This window comes from Podarcis bocagei (assembly GCF_964188305.1).
Source record: "Podarcis bocagei genome assembly, chromosome: 6".
Classification (NCBI taxonomy): domain Eukaryota; kingdom Metazoa; phylum Chordata; class Lepidosauria; order Squamata; family Lacertidae; genus Podarcis; species Podarcis bocagei.
The window spans coordinates 55,315,267-55,336,794 of NC_138130.1; the positions used below are offsets into that span (position 1 = coordinate 55,315,267).

General features: G+C 42.0%; 1 protein-coding gene and 1 long non-coding RNA gene across 6 annotated transcripts in view; one reads left to right on the plus strand and one right to left on the minus strand.

Moving 5' to 3' along the window:
* EVA1C (eva-1 homolog C) overlaps positions 1 to 21,528 on the minus strand; it is a 48,530-nt gene that overhangs the window by 26,458 nt on the left and 544 nt on the right. Inside the window, exon 1 of one of the 4 annotated variants that reach the window (XM_081199535.1) lies at positions 16,901 to 17,387. The exons of 1 other annotated variant lie outside the window; for it this stretch is intronic. Coding sequence is in view for 1 of the 3 variants with exons in the window: in XM_081199533.1 (XP_081055659.1) it covers positions 16,315 to 16,444 (130 nt within the window). In the remaining 2 variants the exon portion in view is untranslated. 2 more of the 4 variants (XM_081199533.1, XM_081199536.1) reach the window with 2 other exon arrangements.
* On the plus strand, positions 6,981 to 16,298 carry LOC308589952. Of its 2 annotated transcripts, XR_014009574.1 has the most exons (6): positions 6,981 to 7,108; positions 8,318 to 8,537; positions 9,906 to 9,988; positions 10,793 to 10,871; positions 11,107 to 11,252; positions 16,121 to 16,298. It is a non-coding gene; the product is annotated as an uncharacterized lncRNA (long non-coding RNA). The 2 variants fall into 2 exon arrangements; XR_014009575.1 differs by lacking the exon at positions 16,121 to 16,298 and having other exon boundaries at positions 11,107 to 13,136.

The following is a 21,528-nucleotide window of genomic DNA, read 5'->3' on the forward strand; positions in this document are numbered from 1 at the left end:
AAAACTGCTCCCATATCCTTAAGTTAAATTCCTAAACTAAAGTTGTCAAAAGCTATTGCTGCTAACTTCAGTGAATGGCAAAGCAGAGGATTCTATGCAGGAGTCTCTAGCTACAGTGCTTCAGGAGAAGTGCACAAGATCAGCAAGCCTCAACAGGAGCTCATTTAGGGTGAAACATCAGATTTGCATTGACCTCAGGGATGGCAGTTCTACTTCAGTTCCTGGATAGACCACTCAGGTTCTGTCTTGTAGATCTGTATCTGCAGGGGCTGTTGAAAAGCTTCCTGAGAATATTGGCAAAGAGTTATTTATTAGCCACATACACACCCTTCACATGCTCCATCATTTGACAAAGGAGAGTATCAAAAAAGGACACTTCCAATTGGTTCAGCCCTTTGGTCCTTTTCATGCTGTCTTGCATCACCCATTATGACACTGCATCTCTTTTAAACTGCTCTTTGGCAAGCTCAGGCTCTATTGCCTCTCACATTGATCTTGTCAAGGGACAAGTGGGAACTTGAATGGTTGTTCTCCCCTTTCCCTATTGGCCAGATCAAAACAGATGTACAGGCAGCGCATTCAAAATATCTCTTGAGGGGCCATGCTAGGAACAGTGAAAGTCTTGTTTATTTACAAATAACAAGAGTTCAACAGAGGAAGGAGGAAGATTGTACACTGATAATTTGTGCGTGCTATTTTCCTATTTCCCACACAAAGTTAAAAAACATAATGAAACAGTATCAACAGAGTCAAACAGCATTGCTTCAGTGTCAGTAGATTTTTAAACAACGTTTTGCATTGTAAAGCACTCAGAAACGGGGATGTTGTCAGAGGCCTGCTTTTCCAGTGGCGTAGCGTGGGGGGTGCAGGGGGGGCCGGCCGCACCGGGCGCAACATCTGGGGGTTAGGGTTAGGGGGCATAAATCCACGGGTTAGGGGGCGCAAATCCACGGGTTAGAGGGCGCAAATTACTTGCCTTGCCCCGGGTGCTGACAACCCACGCTACGCCACTGTGCTTTTCATTTTACATTTTGGACTCAGATAGAAAGAAAAAGGTATACACCCATGACAGTGAAGGTAGTCACTTTTCTTCATGGAATACCTGAAGGTGCAGCATGTTCTTTCCCCTGTCCTCCCATCTCCTTTGTATTTTGCCAAGAATAGTGGTAGTTTAAACATGTTCCTGGCCCTCTCTCAATTGACTTGAGGCTTCTGTGCTTTATACTAATGTAGTCCAACCTGAGTGAAGTGAAGAGCTGGCCAGGGAAAGCCAAGGCTCATACATTTGACCAGACAACCCAAAGAGAATCTTAATGGCAGGCAAGTAAAACAAAACACTACACACAGTAGCATCCCACCAGGGTGGGACAGTTCTGCAGTCATAAATGCAGACCTGGGTAATAATGGCAATCTCTTTCCATAGAGCTGGCATCAAATATCGCTATGATCAAGGCCAACACCCCAGCAAGGGGCCCACAGCCAACCCTCCTGACCCTGCTGCTGAAACTTCATGCTGTTACCTGCCCATTCACCTGCACAGTCCAAGCAAGCAGTGAGAAGAGCAAGGGCCGGAAGTCCCCCCTCCTTTCCCCCCTCTCTAGGGATGGGGAGTTGGTACCAATTGGGCAAGTGGATGAGTACTTATGAGGATAAAGGAGGGCATGGCAGGACAGTGGGGGTGGACACTGAAGAACATTATACTGTATACAGAAACCAGACCAAGCCTCAGTATCTGCAATACTTTTTCTGCATAAAAGAAAGTCTTTCAAAGGCAGGAAATACACCCAAGACCAGTTACTGCTTTGGCAGACCCATAGAATGCATTGCGGATGAGGCCATCCATTTGTGGAGAGAGCAAAGAGTAGAGGGGCTCTTTAAAGGGCTACAGCCTACCTATTTTCAGCCAGCAACGAATGGTCCAGCAAGCAGTACACCTAGGGCAGGTGAGGGTCAAGGTGTGGCAAGGGAGGGCTTTGCCACAAAACTATCAGGAACTGGAACCACCTTTCACCTTCCCTCAATGCTCAGAAGGAGCAGGACAGCAGGTGAAGGAAGTATATACTTCATTGGCAAGGTGAGCATGTGCACTCAGCCATCTGTAAGCATGACTGTGAGGATGAGAAAAGAAAATGACAGGCAACTTGCCATTTCTTGGGCTACAGACCTAATCATTTGTCACTTGAAAGTAAATCCCAATAAAAAGAACAAAAATTACTTCTAAATAAAGAAAGTTTAAAACCTTCTAAATCAGGGTTTTGGAGCATTTTTTTTTTTACATCAGGATACTCTGGGACCCTTTGAAGTGATCTTAGTCTTGCAAAGAAAAGAAAATGTCCAATCCAGGGTACTAATTAAAGGCTTTATGTTCTAAAAACAGAGTTATGAGTGACAAATAGCATGCATTCTTTATCCACACAGATTAACTTTGCCTCTCTGAAAAGGACTGCCGCAATACTGTGTACACTGCAGTAAATAAACAGTACCTGCTATATATAAGGACAACCACTTAGTGACAGATTACTTTTACAGAAAGCAAGCATTCACAGCCTTTTATTTTGAGGGCCTGAAGATGAACGTGGCTAGGTACAAAGAATTACATAAGTGCCCTCAATCTGTGGTGGATGGTTTGTTTTTGTAATATGCACACTCTATTTACCATCTATTTTTTATGACAGGCCAATCTACTTCAGATCAAAATAGACTGAAGAGTGAGATAGACCGTTAGCCATACTCCTAAAAGTCTCATCCATCAAGCCCTTGCCTTTTTTTCCCCAATAATTGTGCCAGCTACCATTGAAATATTCATGGCAATTTCAGAAGACAGCCATTACAGCAAGGAAGGGTGAGACCAGTAATAAAACTTTCCCCTCCTTCCTTGTTCTCTGAGGACATACAGATGGTGATCTGTTAAGCCATAGCTGCTTTTCAACTCATTGCAGGGAAACTGCAACCTCAAAGAAAGCTTGTCTGGCCACATGGTAACATAAATTTTATTACCCCTTTCCACAGTGCCTCACATTTGTGATACTGAATGAATTAAATGCAGTGTGAGGGATTCAACTAGGTTTTACTCAGAGTAGACCTATTGAAATTAATGGCCCTAAATTAGTCATTTCAGAGAGTCTGCTCTAAGTAAAACTTAGTTGAATACCACCCAGTGGGCTCTCTCTGCTCGGTAATGGGGTCTTTGCTGTTGAGAACAATTTACTAGACAGGATAAGACCAAAATTGACAGTACAAAAGTGTCATTTGATCTGAAACCCTCAGTATCTACCACTATTCTGCATTCTCTAGAGTAGGAGTTCACTAACATTTTGTGCCTATGGGCACATTTGGAAATCTGACAAGCTCATTGGCTCCACAAAATACCCATTTCACAGAAGATAAACAGCTGATGTTCAGAAATTGCCAATGACTAATCACCTATATATACCCCACAGCAAATAAAACAGAGATAAAATAAGCAACCCCTACCCCAGTGTTTCCCAACCACTGTTCCGCGGCACACTAGTGTGCCGCGAGATGTTGCCTGGTGTGCCGCGAGATGTTGCCTGGAGGGAGGCGGGCGAGTCAGGCGGCGAGAGGCGGGGCGGCGGCGGCGAGGAGAGGCCGCCCAGCGCGGGGCTCTCGCCGTCTGCCTGCCTGGCTGCCTGCGAGCTCGGCGGGCAGCGCCTCCGTCCGCAGCGCCCGCCTCGCGGCTCTCATTCCCTGCCCCTGCCAAAGCTCACCCAGCCAAGCTGCGCTCTCCTTCCTGCCTCGCTTTGCTGCCTCCTCCCCCCCCCAAAGCTTGGAGGTTCCCCGGCAAGGGGGAGGGGAAAAAATTGAAACTTACACTTTCGTGCGTCCCTCCCGGCGTGACGCTGCGCGCTGACGTCACGGGGCTGTAATGGTGGTGTGCCTCGAGATTTTTTTCATCAAACAAGTGTGCCTTTGCCCAAAAAAGGTTGGGAAACACTGCCCTACCCTAACAACAACAGAAGCCAACTTAAATAAAAAAAAATGGGAGGGACAGGTGTCTTAATGGGCACCAAGGCTGTCATGTTTGAGGCTGTCATGGTGTCCTAGGGCATCATGTTGGAGACCCCACATTTCTACGGTTTAGCATAAAAAAATTGCTCACCAAATCCAATCAGTAGTCTCTGCCTACATTATGGTTTCTCATATTATTTTATGAACTTACTCCTCCCCCTTTTAAAATTTTGCATTGGTTAATTTTTCTGATATTCCCCATGCTCCTCTGTCCTTCTGTTAGCGAGCCAGCCAAGAATAGCACACAATGCTAACGCTTTATCTTCATCTTCTTTTCTGTTTCCACTGTGGATTGTAAACATTACTCAAATTCTTGCAGTGTGGGTTGTCAATGCACATTCTCACAGCGGCAACAGCACGGGCAGCATTGCCACACAGGGAAAGCACTCCTATACAATAGTCTTCTTTTCAAATATAGGCATTTTGCCAGTAGCTGGCATTGTCTTAACCCTTTGTGATGTGGAGATAGATGTTCACTTTGAAAGTCTAGCTTTCAATGGCAATCATCAGAATGCGCAGTTCTCAAATATCTGTTGCTGAGCAGCAGTGCAGACAACAAAAGTTGTAGTTTTTTTAGTTCAGAAAAATGCACATGCAGCCATAATCGAAAAAGCAGTGTGTGTGCACACCAGAACTGTGCTTGATTCCTTTTGCTACAGCAGCTTTGACTAACAAGTGAAGCTGCTGTTCAGTGCTTTCTCATTTTGGCAGTAGGAACTGCTGCGGTGAAAAATATAAAACATGTTGCATTAGCATCTCTTTTGCAGGGTTTGCAGCTGTGTAGTATATAATTTCTCTATAGGTTCCAAATTTTTGAACAACACATGTAACATGCCATGTGGATTACTTCAGCACTGCCTTTGAACACGCTCATGTCCAAAGTCAAGTGTCTCTATATCTGGTGTAATTGTTCTGAACCAAAGATAACATTGAATTACACTACAGTTGAACCTGAGCCAAGAACGCAGTCTTTTGTTCACCTTAGAACATTTAGCAGTCGCTTTCCCCATAATATGATGTTAATACCTCTTCTAAGTAGGAGTGGAGGAAGGAAGAATCAACAGGACTGAATAGGCAAAATACAATTGGTATGCCTGCCTAGATAAAATTCAGTACAGAAAATATTTATTTAAATTATGCAAACTGTTATCTGTCATTGCATTCTTTCAAACCCAGCCAGGGTTTAAGGCTTGGCATGTTCTACATGCCACCTTTTGTCTCGGTAGAACAGAACTGCAAATTTCAAAGGAACAGCCTAGTATCTCTAGGACACTACATGACGGGATTATCACCTCTGTGCACTGGCCTTTGTTTAAATAGCCTTCCTCATTCTATAGACTCATTATTTCCACCCCCTGCTTCCTCGCATCTTCAACTGTCCTTATCCATTTGGAATCAGAATGTCCTAAGCTACTGCATGCTGTCCCTCTCTTTACTTTTGTCCCTTTCCTTGTAGGATGATCTTCATACCACACTGATTAAGAAGAATGAAAAAAGTAATTGTGCTTGTTGTTGTTGTTTAGTCGTTTAGTTGTGTCCGACTCTTCGTGACCCCATGGACCAGAGCACGCCAGGCACTTCTGTCTTCCACTGTCTCCCGCAGTTTGGTCAGACTCATGTTTGTAGCTTCGAGAACACTGTCCAACCATCTCGTCCTCTGTTGTCCCCTTCTCCTTGTGCCCTCAATCTTTCCCAACATCAGGGTCTTTTCCAGGGAGTCTTCTCTTCTCATGAGGTGGCCAAAGTATTGGAGCCTCAGCTTCACGATCTGTCCTTCCAGTGAGCACTCAGGGCTAATTTCCTTAAGAATGGATGCGTTTGATCTTCTTGCAGTCCATGGGACTCTCAAGAGTCTCCTCCAGCACCATAATTCAAAAGCATCAATTCTTCGGCGATCAGCCTTCTTGATGGCCCAGCTCTCACTTCCATACATCACCACTGGAAAACCATGGCTTTAACTATGCTGACCTTTGTTGGCAAGGTGATGTCTCTGCTTTTTAAGATGCTGTCTAGGTTTGCCAATGCCTTTCTCCCAAGGAGCAGGCGTCTTTTAATTTCGTGACTGCTGTCACCATCTGCAGTGATCATGGAGCCCAAGAAAGTAAAATCTCTCACTGCCTCCATTTCTTCCCCTTCTATTTGCCAGGAGGTGATGGGCCCAGTGGCCATGATCTTCGTTTTTTTGTTGTTGAGCTTCAGACCATATTTTGCGCTCTCCTCTTTCACCCTCATTAAAAGGTTCTTTAATTCCTCCTCACTTTCTGCCATCAATGTTGTGTCATCTGCATATCTGAGGTTGTTGATATTTCTTCCGGCAATCTTAATTCCGGCTTGGGATTCATCCAGCCCAGGCTTTTGCATGATGAATTCTGCATATAAGTTAAATAAGCAGGGAGACAATATACAGCCTTGCCGTACTCCTTTCTCAATTTTGAACCAGTCAGTTGTTCCATATCCAGTTCTAACTGTAGCTTCTTGTCCCACATAGAGATTTCTCAGGAGACAGATGAGGTGATCAGGCACTCCCATTTCTTTAAGAACTTGCCATAGTTTGCTGTGGTCGACAGAGTCAAAGGCTTTTGCATAGTCAATGAAGCAAAAGTAGATGTCTTTCTGGAACTATCTAGCTTTCTCCATAATCCAGCACATATTTGCAATTTGGTCTCTGGTTCCTCTGCCTCTTCTAAATCCAGCTTGCACTTCTGGGAGTTCTCGGTCCATATACTGCTTGAGCCTTCCTTGTAGAATTTTAAGCATAACCTTGCTAGCGTGTGAAATGAGTGCAATTGTGCGGTAGTTGGAGCATTCTTTGGCACTGCCCTTCTTTGGGATTGGGATGTAGACTGATCTTCTCCAATCCTCTGGCCACTGCTGAGTTTTCCAAACTTGTTGGCATATTGAGTGTAGCACCTTAACAGCATCATCTTTTAAAAATTTAAGCAGTTCAGCTGTGTGCTTAACCTGGGTCATATTGCCCAAGTTGGCTAAGGCTAGGGGACCTTTTCCACTAAGGTTCCTGGTGTGTGCAGGCATACCACAGCCAAAGACATGCATCCAGCAGCAACCAGCCAGGAAGAAGGTATTTTCTGTGGAGGTACCCACACTCTGGAATAGCCTTTCCCAACCCCCTCACCCTGAAACCATGCATGTGTTGAATCTGCAGTTGAGGTATATGCTGAAAACCAACTTATTCACCTTGGTGTTTGGTGGCTCATAATGCCAGTGATTTTAAGTTTTTGGTTTAAATTTATTATATATATTTTAAAAATATATTGTATTTGCATTTTGCACATTACTTGGATGTGTGTTACAGAACAGGCAGTATATATGTGTGTTTAAGTGTCATTTAAGAAGTGGCACTGAACTAAGCCAAACCTGTATCTATTAAATACTTATAACTCAGTAGTTAAAAGGTCAGTTCTTCAGGTATACCTGCAAGGATATATTGCAGATCTTAAGGGAAATTATTTACAGGCTGAATCTTTTTTAGGTGGATATTATTCCATACTAGATTTCTGGAGCACATAGCTCAATGATAGAGCTTTGCACCGCAATTCCTGTAGCACAAGAAAAGGTGTTTGCCCCAAAGCATGGAGACGTACTACCAGCCAGACCAGACACTGTACTGTGCTTCATGGACCAGTAATCTGACTCAACATTAGACCACTTCATATGCTTATGCATTACTTTGGCTAGAGGAATGCCACTGAAAATAGCTTCCCATGATGAGCTACCCAGATGCCAGTTGTAATGTATGGAAGATCTTTCAGCATAGATGGCTACTATTATATTGTGAAAGTCTCCAAGCTAACATTTCAGGTTCCCAGAGGCCACAGGCAGGATCATGGAGATGCATAATGTGATGACAGCCGCCTGCACAATATAGGGTTTCTCATTTTTCCAATCTTAGGTTCAGTTTTCTACTTTCCCACAGTTTGCAATGTTTTAACAAAGAAGTCCATGTGAAAATTATTCAGCATTTCAGCATGTGTTTCTCCTAATATGCAATTGCGCCTAATACATACTTTTATGTAAAACAATTTTCCCTAATATAATACATTTTGCATGTTGTTTCCACTAATATATACATTTTATGACACCTTACTTTAGCGTATGTATTTTCTGCACACATTTCTTGGCTCAGAAATTGCACTGCAAAATTTGGATAAGTACAAGTTTCAGAGGATAGCTGTTTCATTTTGCATATTGTGTCAGAAAGCGTGAATTAGGTTCATCTTTCAATGTGAATTGAATTGCATTTCTCCGCCATTTCTCTGCCTCTGCACAGGAACGTAATATGTGTCCCTCTTGCCAGAGTGGTGTCCGCTGCAGTTAGCAGAGGAATGTATTCCCAAGAAACAAAAGGAAGTCCCATTGAAATGAATGGGAGTCACAGAGCAACAGTTGTAGTGCTTGAGATGACCAGTGGCATGGCATCAAAGAGAAAAACACCCAGTTCAACAAACAAACTGCATTTACAGAGCAATCCAATGCATGTTAACTCAAAAGTAAGTCCTACTCATTTCAGTTATGTGTGCACATTATTGCAGCCTTAGTAAACAACTAAGAATCAAGCATTTGCTCAATGTTCTACCATTTCATTCTTCTTTCAAAAACGTGTAAGCACATCAAATCAGTTATTACAACAAATGGGAAACAAAATTTCAAAGGAGATCTGTACACTATTTTGTAATTCCTGGCACATATGGGATGCATTATTATAATAGCAACAAATAATGAAGATGTATGGATTACATATGGATCTTCGTTTCTTTGGAATTCAAATATAGTGAATAATAGTACTTCTCATTATTCGCATGCATATGATGTCAGCCCTTTTCTGATCTCAATCCAGCTTTCTTTCTCCAGTTCTTTTTTTTAAAGAAATGTCTGAATTGTTAAATACTTGGATTTTCAAAAAAGTGCAAACTGCAAGAAAGATGATTCTCTTATAAGGTACATTTTTTGCAAGCTGGGTGGAACATAATACAGTGGTGCCTCGCAAGACGAAATTAATTCGTTCTGCGAGTCTTTTCGTCTTGCGAATTTTTCGTCTTGCGAAGCAACCTCTTCAAGCAATGCACCCTGGGTATTAACGGTTTTAAGAAAAAGGAAACAAACTTGCAAGATGTTTCCGTCTTGCGAAGCAAGCCCATAGGGAAATTCGTCTTGCGAAGCAACTCAAAAAACGAAAAACTCTTTCGTCTTGCGAGGCATTCGTCTTGCAAGGTACCACTGTAGTAAGAATATGAATGCACACATAGCAGGGATGTAGTTTATGTAGGTTCTGCAAGTAAAGATGCTATACAACTTCACAGATCACATTTTCATTCATGGAGATCAGTCTCTATAGAAAAACTGCCAAAACATTGGCAGAATATGACCTGTGCATCACAGGTACAGAGATGGGCAGCTGCTGTATGTCATAAACTGCCTAACAACCATATACCTCCCTTCAAACATTACAAGAGACACTTTCCCCTAAACACATATCCTTGGAAATAGAGCCTAGAAATTTCAGCAGAACTTCCGAAGTATGTGTATGTAGAAATCACAAAGGAAGAAAAAACTGGCCTTAATTGAGCTTAACCTGAAAGTAAAACCAATTTAAATCTTCAGGGATTACTTCTAATCAATATGAATGCAAATGTACTCTAAGTAACAATGATTTCAATTACACTACTGTTTTCAAGTAAAATCTACAGTTTGCAACCTTGGAGACAGAAAGAAAACGATAAACTTATTGTATCAACTTCTGCTGTTTAAAAATGTTCAATCTTCTGAACTGACACACCAGCAACAACCTGTACAGTATTAAATAGTCTTGTTTAACACATCCTTTGCAAATGATGATGTAAATGGTATCTGTTCCTTAGGCCTCTGAAAATTGGATATTTTGTCTTTAATACATGAACCACATTCAGCTCCGGCTAACAGTTGAACTTCACATGTTTCAAAGGTGAGCAAAAGTAATTGAATTTGCAATCATTTCATCCAGCTGTCACAGCAGGCAAATTATTTTTTTGTAGAGTGGTGATGGTAAGTGTTGAGGTGGGGAGTCCAGTACCAAGTCTGCTGAGATACAGTACTGATGCTAAAACCACACAGAGTGGAAAAATCAATGACCCAGGAAAGTATGCCACTTGATAATCTTAATTTGAAAGCTCAAGATCTGTGCAGAGAAGAAAGGGCTTAAGCAAGGTTTTCCCCCCAACTCTATGTGCACTATTAATCTCTCATTATTGGAACCTGTTACAGATAACTGTTCCACAATTGATTAACTCTTTGAATTTCTCAAACTGTAATTTTTATTTATTATTTTTTCCAAGTACAGGTTCATTGCATCACCTAAGGATTTTGCTGTCAGATGAAGTTTTACAGTTTTTCTCAACCAAAAAAGGTGTGCATGCATGCACACACACACACACACACACACATGTCCCCCACTTTCCCCCTCCAAGTAAGTATATTTTTTCATATTTAAATCATTTTATTTTAAACATAAATGGTGTTCTCTAGAAATATGTATTTATTTTCCCTATAAGTCAACGGTTACCGCAGGATGAAACTTCTGAACCCCCTCCCCCAATTGAGAGTATGTGAACAAACATTTACATAATTTAGGAACAAGTATTTGATTTTCAAAATCATTAAGCTGCTGTTCATGTGTGTGTGTGTGTGTGTGAGAGAGAGAGAGAGAGAGAGATCAATGACACTTGGTATCACTAACTGCACTCATTGTTAGAGACTGTCTCTTTAAAAGGATTTGCTTTCACAAACTCAGCCGAGCTTATGAAAATCTACCCTCTGCTGCTGAAAAAGGAAGAGAAAGTTTGAGGCAGGTCAGAAACTTTAGATGCTAAATATTTATAATACTGCAATGCTGTTTGTAATTCTTTAAGAGGCAAAGAGTATTTGACTTCTAACTCTGCTTGGTTAAAACTAAGGATTACATTTATTTATTTATTTTTAAATCTTATAACCGAAAGACTTGTATGCCTATTGGGGCATAACTTATCTGCTGAACAGATCAATGCTTCAATAGTTCTACGCACCATTTTTTATCCGAACAAACAGGCATCATGTTATGGGTCTGCAGATTGCAGCCTTCATAAGGACAGCATATACATGAGGAGCTTGCGGCAAGGCCTACAGTGTTTACCAGCTCATAACAGTCAATGGAAGACTTTCCCATGAAATCCAATCACAAAATAGTTGGTGCAGTAAGTATCCCATTTCAAAATGTAGTGTAGATGCTGATGTGACTTTGATAATGTAATCTGTATTTTTCTGAGCATGCTATTAGGGTGGCCACATGTCCTACTTCACAGAGGACAGTCCTCTGTTTAAGGGCTGCCATGTCCAAGTCTGAGTTAAAGGGAGGGACAGCAGGGGCTTGAAGCAGACTGAGTGACCTAGTCACAGTCTTCCTCAAAGTGGTAAGGTGTATTTCTTTTTCAATTATAGCAACTGGCTTGTATCCAATACAGTGCTAAGTAACCATCCTGTCAGTGCCAGGATTTCCACTTGCAACAGGACTTCGCTCTGTCCTTCCCTCGCTCTCTCCTCCCAAATACATATAGAAATTTTCATATTCAAATAGTTTTATTTTAAACATAAATAGTGTTCTCTATAAATATGTATCTATTTTCCCTTTAAGTCAACAGTTATTGCAGAATGAAAACTCTGAATTCCACCCCCCAGCTGAGAATGTGTGAACAAGCATGTACATAATTTAGGAACAAGTATTTGATTTCCAAAATCATTAAGCTGCTGTTCACAATATTTTTACTTCAGAATAGCCCTGGTGATGTAGGGGAGTCTGCTATACATTATAAATAAGTAGCCTGAGAACGCCCTCAGGCAGTCCTAACTTCAAGTTATGCCCCCTGGGTAGTACAGTGGTACCTCGGGTTACATATGCATCAGGTTACATACACTTCAGATTACAGACTCCACTAACCCAGAAATAGTACCTCGGGTTAAGAACTTTGCTTCAGGATGAGAACAGAAATCGTGCGGTGGCGGCGCAGCAGCAGTGGGAGCCCCATTAGCTAAAGTGGTGCTTCAGGTTAAGAACAGTTTCAGGTTAAGAACAGACCTCCAGAACGAATTAAGTTCTTAACCTGAGGTACCACTATATAGGATACTTCAAAGCTCTTTGGCAAACCACAGAGCTATGCTGTCAGTAAATAATGTCTGTGTAGTGATTCCTTCACAGTGTGAGAGGCCACTGGAGAGAGGCAGAGAGGCAGAAATGAACCTTAGCCAGAATCCTATACTTTGCCTGGGCTACTACACTCTTCGCTGACTTATCTTCTTAATTCTGACCAACTTCCTAGATCCCACTTATAGGCTTCCTTCAGCTCCACATGTCTGTGTGCACATGTACATGCTCTGTGCCACATTAAAACTGCATGTGTATGAAATCATTGGCACCCCAGCAGGACTCGAACTCTTTCTGGGGAGCCTGCATTCTACACACATTCCTCCTGGTAATTTGGGCCATAGATTGTGCAGTTGTCTACTCTTTGGAGCATGCTTCTGCGCTTTGTTTATACTTGATAGGGCAGTGATGTGGTTGCTGCATTCTGGTGGGCGCCCTTGCACATGGATAACATGAAGATGTCATCAGTGAAATGACACTGTGAACAGTAGTTGGTTGTGGAGTTGCTAAGGTTACTATGGGGGTATTACATAGTAAGGTTACTATGGTCAATGTTGCTACATTAAAGGTTTGTTGCTCAAGTTATTGTTGTGTTGTTGACTCTGCTGCTGGTTGGGCATAGGCTCATGATAACGTTATGTCAATGTTAGTCCTAGTTTAGTGGCTACTCAGCATACTAGGACCATAGGACTGCCCTGCTGGAACGGTAAGTTCCACTAATTTAAACAGAGATTGTTTCCAAGAACTATAACCGTAGGCACTTCAAAACCTGAGTCCTATTGGAAAGAAAGAAAGAAAGAAAGAAAGAAAGAAAGAAAGAAAGAAAGAAAGAAAGAAAACTTGGCACATTGTTTATGAGTATTTACATCCATGTGCAGTGCCAAATAAAATACCCTGCAATGCATGCCAGCATAGCATCATAGTTTATGATCATATCCTGGTGTTGGAATATTGGATCATATCCAATATTCTCTATCCTGGAATTATATGCAAGTAATATGCGGGTGGCGCTGTGGTCTAAACAACTGAGCCTAGGGCTTGCCGATAGGAAGGTTGGCAGTTCGAATCCCCACAAGGTAAGCTCCCATTGTTCTGTCCCAGCTTCTGCCAACCTAGCAGTTCAGTAGCACGCCAAAAATGCAAAAGATAAATAGGTGGGATAAATCTGGCGGGAAGGTAAATGGCGTTTCCGTGCGTTGCTGTGGTTTCGCCAGAAGCGGCTTAATCATGCTGGCCACATGACCCGGAAAAACTGTCTGCGGACAAAAGTCGGCTCCCTCGGCAGTAAAGCGAGATGAGCGTCGCAACCCCAGAGTCATCCGTGACTAGACTTAACTGTCAGGGGTCCTTGTCCTTTACCTTTTTAAAGACTTACAACCCAGTCTTACATGTATTGCATGTATAGAGGTTGTAGCTCAAGGAAATGATGATAACCTTTCTTTCAATACAAGGGATCATTTCACATTAAAATTTGCACTGGTCCATCATTAGACCTTATGTTACTGGCTCAAGTAGTTCTGCAGCTTTTATAGAGCTCAGTACAAAAGAACTACATGTAATATTTGCCCTGTAGTTTGGCCTTGTGCAGTTTATTTTTAACAAATAGGCCAGGGTGAAGGCTGAGCTGGATTGGGGCCATGACATTGTGGTAGGGGAGCTGGCTTTAACCCTGACATGATAGGAATCAGCCTCCATCTTTGTTTGCTATTTGCAATGGGAGGAAAGTTCCTGTTGACAATTTTGTTAAACAAAAAGCAGCTACACAAAGCCAAATTATGTGGCACGGATCACATCTAGTTTGGCCCTTAATTTAGGCTTAAATCCCATTGAAATCAAGCTAGTTGCAATTAACTTTGATCCCATTCATTTCAGGGTTTGCCAGATTGCTAATGTGGGCCATAAATATAATTCTGGCAACCAGCTAGGAAACTCTGATCATAGGAGTAATTTTTTAAAAAGCTGCCTACAGCATAGCAAGGCAGAGACTAAATCTTGAAAAGTGGTACTAGGCTGTCTCTTATGCTTTCTCTTTTATATTTTATTTAAGGTACTTATTAATTACCAAAGCCTTGTAGTGCTGTAATGTTACTTTCAGGGTTGTCCATTTCTTGTGCAGATCTAGCAGTCTTGATTAAGTTGTGTTCTTTTTCAAGGCTACAGGGTTAATACATGGATCTTTTTTAATGCTTGTATGTGGGTGAGGAAAATCTTTGAATTCCCATTCACTCATATTTGCCCTTTGGCTTCATAGTGGAGGTCTGAGTTTTGGTACATTTAAGCCGTGCTAATGGTTTCTCTAGAAGCCTATTTTGGTTTAATAGTAATAATAATAATATTTGTCAGCCAGTCCTACCAAAACAGTACTAAATGCCTTATTTCTCTGCTGTGTTTTAAGTACTGTATTGCAGTTGCTGTGAAACCCCAACCCGTTTAAACACTTTAACCTTTCACTGATCAACACAGTAGTCCTACGCATACTTACTTAGGTGTTAGTCTCATTTAACTCAATGTGACTGACCTCTGAGCAAGCCATGCACAGTATTGAGTACTGTATTTATCCACAATACAGGTAACTCAGTTAAACATAGAATCATAAGAGTCATAAAATTGTAGAGTTGAAAGTGACTCAGAGGAACATACATATATCATTGTATCTAAATTGGGGCAATACTGTCAGTTTAACAATTCTCTCATATGCTTAGAACAATGCTATTCACAATTTCAAAGTTTTATAATTCATAGAGCACATATACAAGATCATCAGTATGCTATTTCAGTCTAAATTAATTCAAAATAATTTCTGCCTTGTTTCATATTTAGGTTTCTTAAGTTGGCTAGAGTTTTCATTCTGCACACAACAGCAAGTACTAAAATGGCATTCTTTGGTTCTGTGCTGGTGTGTTTGTTGGTTTTTAAAGCTTTCTGACTACTTTAGTTCTGAAGAGTTTTCAGCAGCAAATAAGTCATACACCATGATCTTCTCTATTGTACCCCTAGTCTGGGCTCCAGCAGACTATATCTTCCAGGACATTTACTTATGAATGTAGCTTTCTTAAGCATGCATGGCAAATCTTTCAAAGCACATCCTCTACTCTTGATGAGCCATTCTAATCTAGCCATGAACCTGCACCCACTTACAGTGATACTATTCTAGGCTGCAGCCTTCCTTCCTGGCCTTGAGCTACCTAAAGCCTCACAAGCACACGCCTAAGCAAGCAGCTGCACACCATGTATCTGGTCATTTCTTCGGGGTCACATGTATTCATTCACTGCATCCCATCCCAATGGGCCCCATGTACCGCGGTTGGCACAAGCTCAGCTGTCAAAATGATGTAGGCAGCAATATGGGGGTTTTCTATACCACAGCAGCTAAGCATTCCAGAGAGTTCATCTTCATTCACAGCATGCAGTCTACCAATGAAGCACATTCAGTACTCCCTTTTAAAAAATGAAATGGATCTTGGTTCAGTTTCAATGGGAATCCACCTACACTTCCAGTTCCATAGGTGTTGGTTGTGGGGATTAAATGGTGGGCAGAACATTACTTTGCCTATGGTAAGAGACACTGGATTCTCCAAGTAATGAGTATAGCAACCCTAGCTAATGTACAGCACCTGGCAGCTTTGGGAATGGACTTCAAAAGCATTATCAGTTCAAGATCTCTAATGAAGTTGGTTTTTCTTGGAAATGTTTTGTGTTCACCTGGCAAAAACCCTTCTCTCTCTCCCTCCTGAATCAGATTGCAAAAAACTAAATAAGCTGAGCATGGGTTTAAGCATTAAGCAAAATATATAAATACTTTTGTATGAGAAATTATCTTCCCTTCCCCCCCAATAGAGCCTTAAGTAGCTGCACTACGGAGCAAAGTTTTGTACAGAATTCTGTGCAGGAGGAATCAGGTACCTGTTGAATTTCCTGCCTTAGGTGAAGAAAAAGGAAAACCACCGTCCCTACAGTGTGCCTATATGCCAGCTGTTGAACCATCCAGCCCGTTTCAAAGGGAGGCTTCCCTCCCTGGTGCTGCCCGCGCCCACCTGCCTGCTGGCCGCCCTGCCTGGCGATGCTGCTGAGATGGGGCTGGCCAGTCGCCCACCCGGCGCAGAGGTTGCTGCCCTTACCTGAGAAGTCCGCCAGCGCCGCGATCTCTTTGGTCCAGACCAGGAGCAGGCAGGAGAGGAGGCTGAGCGGCAGCCTGAGCTCTACCTGGCGCCGGCTTGGATGCTGCCCAGCAGCCTCCAGTTCACTCATGGCGCGGAGGGAGGCGGGGGGTCCCTGCAGCCCAAGCCGGTCACATGACGGCTCCGGCCCCCAGCCGAGAAAGAGAGACAGAGAGAAAGAAAGAAAGAGTGTGCGTCCCTGTCCTTCCTGGGAATGGGGACGCCGCCGCTGCCTCAGCGAGCGAAGGAAAGGGCAAGGCTCCTGACAGGGAAAGGGAAAAAGTCCCCGCGCAGCTTCTTTCCCTGAAGAGGAAGTCCCTCTCAGCGAGCACTGACTGGCCCCCGGCTGGAAAAGTGAAGTGCGTGTGAGGCGCTGAGTGTGTGTGTGTGAGAGAGAGAGAGAGAGCGCAGGGGTGGCAGCGAAAGGGAAGAGCCGCCGCTGGCACTGGCGTCGAAAAGCCAACGCCAGCCAGCCAGCCAGCCAGCCAGTCGCTGGGTGCCGACCACGCAGCACCTCCCAGCCCTCGTCCCGATTAGTATACATCACCTGCTCCCTCTCAGCCTCATTCCTGTCTGCGCTCGCTCTCTCTCTCTCTCTCTCTCTCTCTCTCTCTCTCTCTCTCTCTCTCTCTCTCTCTCTCTCTCACGGCTTTACCATTCCCGCCCCTCAACTTCCCCTTTCCCCAAAAGTTTGCAAAATTAGCACGGAAGGCACTTAGCACAGCAGCGAATAAATAAAAGGAAAAAACGCCACAGCCATTCTGAGGACGGCTGCTGCTGCTGCTGCTGCTCCTGCTTTGAAAGCGAGGACCAGGATCTGGTAACTTCCAGGCAGAAGACGCCGCCAATTCAAGCCTTCTGCGTCGAACGTCTGGGGAGGCTGTGGTTTTGGTGCGCACGTGTGAATGTTATCAGACTTATTTTGTTCTTAACTGGTTTATCTTTATCAGCCTGGATAGCTCAGTAGGTTACCTTGACGGATTTGTTTAGAAAGGGCCTTCCTAGGAAGGCAAGTGGCGTAACTCCACTTGGAACTCACTGAGGCTTGTTTCTGAGCAGACATGTAAGTTTGCACAACTATTCAGTGTGGGGCCAGCGTGGTGTAGTGGTTAAGAGTGGTAGTCTTGTAATCTGGAGAACTGGGTTCAAGTCTCCGCTCCTCCACATGCAGCTGCTGGGTGACCTTGGGCTAGTCACACTTCTCTGAAGTCTCTCAGCCCCACTCACCTCACAGAGTGTTTCTTGTGGGGGAGGAAGGGAGAGGAGAATGTTAGCTGCTTTGAGACTCCTTAGGGTAGTGATAAAGTGGGATATCAAATCCAAACTCCTCCTCCTCCTCCTCCTCTTCTTCTTCTTCTTCTTCTTCTTCTTCTTAATAGTTGCAGTTAGTATTGGACAAGTAGTATAGTCTTCTGCAATTCTTCAGCACCTCAATATAGCCTCTAATTGCTTTGTGGATTTTATTTTGTAATAGTTGGTGTGTATTTATAATGGTACCAGTGTATATTTTTACTTTAGTCCCTTCACGTCTCTCCCACAACTGGTGCTGTAACTCCCCAAAGATTTGACTTCACCCCCAAAGCACACGCCTCCATTGTCTCCTGAGACAGACAGATGTCAACAGCAACCTCTGATGTCCATGCATTGAGTATGAACATCTACACCAGAAAGGCTACACACATAGGCCTCTTTGCTACCAAGAACTCTTAGGGCAGTCTATAAATGTTAATAAAAAAATAATCAGAATGGCAGTTTCATATTACCGGCATGTCTATGTTTTATTCTTTATTGCATTTATATTCCACCTTTCATCAAGGAGGTCAAGGTGGTGTACACAATACTTCCCATTTTATCCTCACAACAACCCTGTGAGGTAGTCTTAGAGACAATTACTAAGTGAAGTAGTGAGGTCTAGGTAGAGATTCGAACCTGGGTCTCCCAGCTTCTAGTCTACCTTCTATATTACACTGGCTCTTTCTCAATCCCTTTCTCTCTTCCAACTTAAAACTCATGTCACGTTTAAGTGTCAACTTATAACTCATAGCCCAACCTTTGCTTGCTCAATATTAACAGAAATGAAATTGATACTGTCTGGTTTTTTCTTTCTAAGACAACAGTCAGAAAAACAAGAGGAACCTGAGAATGTAGATTATAGTAGATTATTGATAAATTTACAGCCAGGCTCACGATGACTGTAATAGCACTTTAAGTTATGGAGGTCTATCGCTACTTTTTTAAGATTGCTGATATGCCTTCAACTCTCTTAAACATCTCAGTCTCTTCCTTTGCCTGATAAATTTCTGTTTGTCTGAATCCAATTACAGAAGTTTCTCACCAGTGAGACCATTTTAAAGTGCTTCATTCCCTGCACTTTGACACCAAGTAAATCTTCCCCCAAAAAAGTTTTAACGACTCAGCTGCCATTTCTGGCTCTGTTTCTATGGAAATGAATGTCATGGCTAGTTGAAACAAAGCAAGTAGTTTAAAATAATCACTATATGGTCATTATTTAAAGCAAGGCACCCCATGTTTGCAGACTCAGTCTCCGTTTCTATGGAAATGGGAATAAACAAAGCATTCCAAGACAACTTTTCGCTTATATATATATATATCAGAACTATTAACAAAAGTCCCACAAATTCTATTTTTCATATACATTACTGTATAAAATTAAAATTTCAAAAATTGCAGTGATTCTGTTCTTCGTGCCCTTGCATCTTTCAATGAAGAAAAACAGATTTCTCTTTAGTTAAAGTTTTGAATTAATAATGAGGGATAGGGGATTGTTCATTCTTGTTCTAAAAGTTAATTAATAGCACAATCCTAGGCATGTCTACTGTAAAGGACTGCGGCCTGGCTCAACTCTAGGGTGGTTTTATTTAACTCAGTACGTATAATTCAGGGTCCTAAATTAACTGTTTGCAACTGCTGTTACTAGAGCCTAACATTTCCCCTATGGTTTCCAGATGCTTTCTTCATTTTATTGAAGTAGCAATATGATATACATTAGCCTGCTGGCAGGTTTTATTTTATGTCTGATGTAGCTTCCTACAACATTTTAATTGTATTCCCTGCTGTACAAATAATCCTCATTTATTTTATGAAGACTATGTTGATGAAAGTTTTTCACTATTTCTCCTGAAGGTTATTATTTTATTCACTTTTTCGCTGCATTATATGAATATGATCCAACCAAGGTTTTAAGTCCTACTGAATTCAATGGCAGACCTGTAAGCAAAAATCAATAGAAATAAAAGTGCTTATTGTTAACTGGATTGTACTGTGTTAACATACAGTGATGTTTTGGGAAAGCAGTGTCAAATATTTTGTCTCTTTCTCACTTTTAAAACACATTAATAAAACACTATTAGAACGTGTGTGTGTAACATTTGTGTGCACATTATCCTTAGCATGATGCTTGTGTAATTTTTATCCAAGACCAGTAACACAATCTATTGCTCTCCTATAAGCAGACTTTATGCAACATTGCCTTGCTGTTGTGGTAGTGGTGTGGGATAGGCATGCTGGATTCATATAGCATAGAATGCACAATCAGCAAGGAAATAAACCTAGCTCCAATATTAGTAAACAAAAATACAAAATAAAAAAGTTTACAAGATGGCATTGCTTATGAAGAAGTCCCTCATAACTAACAATGGGGTGAGGAATTGTTTAGTTTTAATAACATGTAAAGTGTATGCCCACTGCATTGTAAACAATACTACAACTGAATATACATTCTAGCTGGAGTAAGATTTACATTGTATATCGACTTGATTCAGAATCAAATTTAATACACTAATCTCCTAGACCCTGGATACAAAAAACAGACTAGCAGACTACACCTCTTAAATACTACTTGGGAAAATATAAACACTGCTAGGTTCATAGACATGTTTCACAAGGAAGTAAATATGAGTAAGTAACTATAACCAACAATGGATGAAAAAGGGGAGAAACTTGAAATATGTGACTCTCATTTACAAGGATTAATTTTACATTCTGCTCTCTTAGCAGTAAAAAGTTCAAAAGGTGTTTTGAGTATCATGCTTGCATGACAATTTAACCTTTTCAACTGTAATAAATCTCAAGGGAACACTTTAAGCCAATAAACAGTTTAGAATTTGTGCCGAAGTGGAAGAGTGCTGCTTAGGGCTGTGCAGTGCAATCCTAAGCATGTCTAAACAGAAACACATTATCTGAGTTCAATGGGACTTACTCCATGGCAGCTGTGTTTATGACTGCAACCTTAGTTATTCTGAAACAATTAACATGGAATATAAGGGTATGTTTTTGTGTAAATGGTGGGGAAAAAACACTTTTGACTATGTATACTCCTGGAGAATAGCGGGGCTGGAAGGGGCCAAACATAAGAGCTCAGCTGGATCAAAACAAAGACCTATCTAGCCAGCATCTTGTTCCTCACAGCAGCCAACCAGATGCTTATGAGAAGTCCACAACCAGGGTATAAGGGCAATAGCACTCTCCTGCTGCTATTTCTCAGCATACTGCCTCCGATTCTGAAAGAAGTATATAACCTTCATGCCTAGCAGTCATTGATGGCCTTATCTTCCACAAATCTGTCAGCCTTCTTTTAAAGATGTCCTAACTGGTGGCCATCACATCTTCTGCTAGCAAATTCATTTCACTATGCCAGGGTTGGGGAGCCTTTGGCTGTCCAGATGATGGTGAACTTCAACTCCCATCAGCCCCAGTAAGCATAGCCAGGGATGATGTGAGTTGTAGTTTAGCAACATCTGGAGGAGCATGGGTTCTCAATTGCCACTTTCTTTTTTACATTTCTGCTAGCATGGAAGTTTTTTACTTAATCAGACATAATGCAGCAAGATAAAAATAACAAAATACTACTAGTGATGTAATACAAAATGCAAAACCATGTGCCCAGACAACAAGGAAAACAAATGTGGGCCACCTCACTCCGCTAACAGCAGCATTTATATGTGGCAATCTAATGCTTCTAGAAACATATAGAGCTCCACTTTGGAGAGTTTAGGCAAACATTTGAGAAACCATGATAAACGAAAAGCACACAGCAGCACTAGGTGAGCCTCTAAGTTACCACTGTGTTCTTAAAATATAAACAACTACGGTTGCCGGACAGAGAAAAAAACAGGCACTGGTGCAGGAAAGCGTATCACTGAAGACCAGAGTTGA